Raw genomic sequence first — 6,256 nt, forward strand, 5'->3', positions numbered from 1 at the left:
TAAAAAAAAAAAAAAAATTCAGGCAGTGTGATTATTTTTTTTTTTTTAAGTTGATAGTGTCCCTTTTAAAACATTGTTTGAGGGTTAATATGATGTCACTGGCCTTAACAAAATATTTAGTACCGCGAGATGCTCTGAAAAAGGATATATGAAGCAATTATTGTTATGAATCTTTACTTCCACAGTCATTAAGTGTTGATAAACCTTGGATACTAGTTATTCCCGGCCGGTGCAAAAACTTGAGTTGGGTAAAAATAAAACGATAAAACCATGAAAATAAACTAAGTATAAACATTAATTTTTAAAAATAACATCCATTCTGCTGAAAGTGACACATAATACACTTGGAACTATAGGAGAGCTCTTATTTCAAAACGCCAGCAATAGTCCTTGTGATCTGTTCGATATCTGATTGATACAGGAAGGCGCTATAGGTATGTTGATATGATGTGCATGTGGTGTTAAAAATTCTTTCCTGGGTTACAGGTACAGCACCAAGGTGGACAGGAAAGAAAAGGAAAGAGCCAGGAGCCCTTCCCCTAAAAAAGGATACCGACGACAGCATGCTTCAGGGTATACTAGGTAGGCAAAATGTTGCACATGTGGCACCTTCATAAGGAAGCTGCCCATGCTGATCCTAAAATAATAGGCAGTGAGTAATGCAAAAACAGAATTCTATTAACTAGAATGGACCAAAGGCGAATGGAATGAACCACAGCAGGACAGGTGAACAGTCCGAACAGGGTTTGATATTTCCGAGTCTGTTGTATTTTACCATCTTGAACTACTTCCCATTGCGATGGATGTTCTCTTCCTGGCTACCAGTTGTTCACATGCCATGTACCAGCCTGCGGGGGTGAACGTGAAGTCATTTTATCCCACCGACTGGTAGCTAGAAGCATTCTATATCAAGGCCATCAGGATAATGTGATGCCCCTATTGATGTCCTCTTACCAATCAGTTTAAAAAACAAACAGGCTTGGATCTCATTGGGCCATGGAGGGAAGGAGAACAGTGAAGATCAAAACGCAAAAGACATTCCACTTAAGTATGCGCTCAAGCACTTAGTTGAATCAAGGCCCGAAAGAAAGCTGTGTCAGAAATGCCAAGAACTTGAGGATCAAACAGCTGTTATGGACAACATCCAGGAGATGGGTGGCTATGTTGCCCGTTTCTGTCTTATAAGGAATGAGGGACCTTCTTGAGTATGTTCATACTTCAGAGCCTCAGCAAACAAGGAAGTTCTCCTATGGGATTGCTGTGTTCAATAATGTAGTGGATTGTGTCCTTGCTATGAATAACTTCTGCAGTAGAGTTTGGGGATGGGAGAGGCAAGGGGGAGGGGGAAGCTATCCTAATTAACAGCGCTGTTTCTGCCTCTCAACAGAAAGCTCTCCGCAGAGGAGCTAGAGCGTAAGCGTCAGGAAATGTTGGAAAACGCCAAGTGGCGGGAAGAGGAGAGAGCAAACAATGTCAGGAGACACCGAAAGGAGGAGGAGCGGGAACGAGAACTGGAGAAACTCAGCTCCCGAGATGGGAAATTCCTACAGTGAGTGTCTTGCTAGCCCACTCCTCTAGACGAGTTAAACGCAGGGAATAGTCTCCCAAGGGAATGGGTGAGACATTTAAAATTAGACTCGACAAAGACACTGTAGAGAATAATCCTGCACTGGCTGCAGGATGGGACGAGGTAGAACCTGATGGAGCTTCTCCATCTCTACTGTCTGATTCCATATTGTACAGGAGAACTAAGGAGGTTTAAAGGTGTGTTTTTTTAACCTAACTCTCTAAAAAAAGAGTGATCAAGACTTTCATGGCTGCCTAGTCATTCAGTGCAAGTTATTTGTGGAGCACTATAGAATCGCATGGTGCTTTACAAGCAGATAAAGAAAAATTCCCTGTTCTCAGAACAGGCAATATCAAGCCCTGATCCCACAAATTCCCTGTACACAGACCTCCAATGGGAGTCTATGTGCAGAGGGCTTGTGTGATTGGGCCCTAACTAGATCAAGAAATAACGGACCATGCAGGGTAAGGGGTGTTATGAGAGAGAGGCATCTGTGAACACAAGGGGTGAGATCCTCCCTCCCCGCTCCAGGCTCTTTATGCTGGGTAAGAATTGAAGCGTTGGAAAGTGGCTAGAAAGCCCCATATCGGGCTGGGGAAGGATTCTCCCAGCGTGGAATCTGAGGAAGACAGCTGTGTAGGTGTTTTCTGAGGACCCGCTCACAGACCTGGACATAGGGGGTGTGGCAGGAGTGGTGTATAAGGCAGGGCTACTGTATACAGTGCTGTAGCCCGAGGAGCCCCTATGAACGGTCTGAATTATGCTGGAGGCTGTTCTAGCCCCTGGAGCAGCAGAATTGGGAAGGTGCAAAGTAGCTTAAAATCACCATAGACAATCCTCCTGGGCAGAATCCAAAGGAGGAGGGTGGATTCCTCCCTCCCCCTCTCAGAGCAGACGAGTTGACAAATTTGGCATTTTGTGCATTACTTGAGGGCGTGGGAGGAGCACAGGATATTGTTTAATAATGTGGCTTGAGTCTTAAAGGTAATACGTCAGGGATCACAATTATCCCTTCTTGTCTGTTGCTAACATCGCAATTTACAGCATGAGCGGTAGCATTTGAGTTCCCAGAGGAGCACTGCCCTGGTTTGGGGACAGATTGCTTTTCCCTCTTGCATGCTTCTCAGAAAGCAGCAGAATCTCCTGTGACAGATACATTGGTAATTAACAGTTCTGTTTGAAGGTTGAGGAGTAATTGGGAACCTCTTAAAATCCATACAGAGAAACACTGACCCTGCATATATGGTATTTAGTCTGTCACTGGCTAAACTGTAGTCGTTCAAATGTTCCAATGCAGTCTGCATTAGGAAGCAGCAGCCTATTTCCTATTCTAGCTCATGCATGAGAGTCCAGGAACAATGAAGCTTTACTGGAAAGCCAGTAAAATTTAGACGGATGATCTGATTTTCTTTCTCATTCAATTCTTCTGCAGCCACATAAAACTGGAGAGTGCGTCCACTTCCTCTGTAGAGGATCGGGTCAAACGCAACATCCATTCCATCCAGAGAACACCAGCTGCCCTGGAAAAAAACTTTATGCAGAGATGAAACTTGCTCTCCTCCTGCTGATGTGCTGGCTCACGAGGGCTCCTTCAGAACAGTTCACAGGACACTTCTTCTCAGAGGGCAGCTGCCCCATGCACAGAGGGATCCTCCAACAACCTACACAGATTCCTGCAATGATACTTACTCTGTGAAAGGGAGCTGGACTTCTCTATATCAGCACAGAGTTCCTTGGCCTTCTAGCTTTGTGAAGGCATTTATACCTAGAGTATTACATTGCAACAAGCTGTTTGCTGGAGTCACCCTCCACCCTTGTATTCTGTTTTTAACACTTTGCCAGATCCTGCTTCCTGTTGCCCACCTAAACCAGCATCCATTTTTAATACTGTTCTCAGACACAAATTTCTGGTAACTAATTACCAGACTAATTGGGCAAGTTGACCTCTTTCGATGCTTGAGAAAGGATCTATTTTATCAATGCTGTAGAATCGGCCATGGGAACAAATTCACCTGTGGAGTAACTCGGCTAACTTCTGTGAAGTGACACCAGACACAGACTTAGCTTGTTTGGTATTCAGTATCACCAGTTTGGGAATAGGCAAGGAGGGTGTATGGAGTTAGTTTCAGACATATCTGATCTGTGAAATATCTGTAAAAATATGCCAAGTTGCTCACAAGTTTGAATGATGTGTGTCAGCAAGGCAGAGACTTGAGTGAAAGGAAGAATAAACTGAAACAAAACTCAAACAAGATGCAGGTAATAGAATAAAATATTTCTCTGGGATTTTGTACATATACATGGAGTAATGGGCATAAGTACAGGGGTGTATCTGACTAGGCATTTTTTTTAAAGTACTTTTTAAAAAATCTCTGACTCATTTCCAGAAAAGAGGGTTAGATTCTAATTGCAGAGAGCACTGTCAATTCATCATTTAGGGCCAATTAGCAATTAGTGCAGTAGGTTACAGCAGCCTTGGAAAACCGTCATAAAAATGTCCCCTCCCCACATTATGATGAAAATGCGTATTGCATCCAAAAATAAAACTGTTGTGTTGATAAGCAGGCAAAAAAAATTTGCAATGCTGAGTAACAAAATTCTGTTTGCTCATGTGTAGAAGGGGGAGAGGTCATTATTTGGAGGCTGAGGGTAGGAATGTGAGAGACTGAATTGGGGATTTCTCCATTTTATGAGGGGTCAGGCAAATGTACTTTGTAGCTCAGAGAGCAAATTTTCATGGCAGTTTTGCAAAGTTGATTGAAGTACTCTCTTTGAATTGACCACGCTGTATAAAATGTTTTCCTTTGGCAGATGATTATTGCTCTATAGTAGCTTACTGCTGGGTTATTCTAAAATTAGTGCAAATGGGAGTCAGAAATGAACCCATTTACTGTAAGCAACTTTTAAAAATTATATCTAAAAGACAGTATTTCTCATACCCGCCTTTGTATATTACCCCGGTGAATCCTTCATCCTTGTTGTGTTACAGCAATGGGTTCTATTAAATGTTGTGTGGCCTGTTTTACAACTGTGTGTTCGGTCTCAAGCATAAATGAGATTTACACTAAATGACTAGCCAGCAACCTTAAATCCTTGTAGCCAGGTAAGGAAATCAACCAACCACCTGCCATTATTAAATAATCAGAGCTGGCTAACAAACTACAGATGTGTCCATCCTTGTAGTTGCTATGATGGCACCCTGTCCTAAGAGGAAGCCTGGGCTCACCCTCTGCCTCTCTGGAAAAGCCATGGGTATTTTGTCCCTTGGCCCCTGTCATTTGGGGGGTGGGAGGTAGGGTGACCAGACAGCAAACGTGAAAAATTGGGACAGGGGTGGGGGGTAATAGGAGCCTATATAAGAAAAAGACCCAGAAACCGGGACTGTCCCTATAAAATTGGGACATCTGGTCACCCTAGGTGGGAGGGGAAAGTGACATGCTCCCCTCCTTGTAGGCTGGAGTGGGAGGAGAGTGGCAGCTCCTAGCTCTCCCCCTTCCAAGGCGGGGATCTTGGAGGGGGAGCTAGGGGGGCCCCTGGGGCGGCACGTGGAAGATGAGGAGGGAGGAAGCTGCCAAGCGCCACCCTCCATGTGCAGCTGTGCCCCTTCGCTCGCCCTTTAAGAGTGTGTGTGTGACATAGATAGCAGGCCATTCATAATTCCAGGCGCTTCGCTGCTTATTGGCTACAGCCGGGCGGGGCGGGGCCTGACGTAATACGTCACTCAAATTGGGCGAGACCATCACTGGCGAGAGAAGGAGGGAGGCATTTTTTCCGCCCCCTTTCTCTACCTCGCCCCTTCTGGCGGTTCCCCCATCAGCCCAGCATGTCGGATGTACCCTTAGGGTTTCCTAGGGGAACTCGTCTGGGACTAACCCTGGACCAGGCAGTGGCTCCCCCTCCTTACACTCCTGCTCTCAGTACCCCTTGCCCGTGTGGGGAATGGTACATCCCACTCCCCTCCTCCTCAGGCCTCCGCCATCTTGGCGCCTCCTCAGTGCAGGAGCCGCAGCGGGCTCGGCCGGCTATAGCGGCTCCTCCTTAGCGGTGGAGCGAACCACTGCAGGGACGGGCAGGAGGGGCAGCTAGCGGGGCGGACGGAACCATTGTGGGGAGAGGGAGGAGCGAACGGGCAGGACCGAGCTGGCAGCAGCGGACGGCTCCATCGGGCGGAAGGTGTAGGGGTTCGGGCGGAACCACTGTTTTGGGGGGACAGGGGGGTGTAACGGGCCGGGGCGGAACCATGCGGAGGCGCTGCTAGGGAAGAGGGGGGGGGCCGATCCGCCATGGCCTCGAACTGCGCGGGGGGCTCGTCGGCGGGGGGCGCCGGGGCGGCGCTGGGGGCCGCGCTCAGCGCCAGCAAGACCAAGACCAAGAAGAAGCACTTCGTGTGTCAGAAGGTGAAGCTGTTCCGGGCCTCGGAGCCGCTGCTCAGCGTCCTCATGTGGGGGGCCAACCACACGGTGAGGCGAGCCCGGGATCGGGGCCCCCCCCAGTGAGGAGACCTCAGCCACCCCGCCCTGGGGACAGCCCCCCTCCTTGGGACCCCCCTCATAGCCTGGGCTCTTCCCGCAGTGCCCCTATGGGGGGGGGGCAGCTATATCCTGAGGAGACCCTGCTATTGGGGTTGGGGGCGTTTCCCCATCCCTCTGAGGGTACCCCCGCCTTCCCCAGGACACCCTCATCCTGGGG

General features: G+C 47.9%; 1 protein-coding gene across 1 annotated transcript in view; it reads left to right on the top strand.

The window, feature by feature from the left end:
* Positions 1-4,592, top strand: part of LOC112125121 (pre-mRNA-splicing factor CWC25 homolog) — an 8,085-nt gene extending 3,493 nt beyond the window's left edge. Inside the window, exons 4-6 of the mRNA XM_026663258.1 lie at positions 487-582; positions 1,388-1,549; positions 3,000-4,592. Coding sequence (XP_026519043.1) covers positions 487-582; positions 1,388-1,549; positions 3,000-3,114 — 373 coding nt within the window. The 3' untranslated portion in view covers positions 3,115-4,592. The remainder of the gene's footprint in view (positions 1-486; positions 583-1,387; positions 1,550-2,999) is intronic.
* The last annotated feature ends 1,664 nt before the right edge of the window (positions 4,593-6,256 follow it).

The sequence above is a fragment of the Terrapene carolina genome, unplaced genomic scaffold, assembly GCF_002925995.2.
Source record: "Terrapene carolina triunguis isolate 2854851 unplaced genomic scaffold, T_m_triunguis-2.0 Scaffold32976, whole genome shotgun sequence".
NCBI lineage: Eukaryota > Metazoa > Chordata > Testudines > Emydidae > Terrapene > Terrapene triunguis.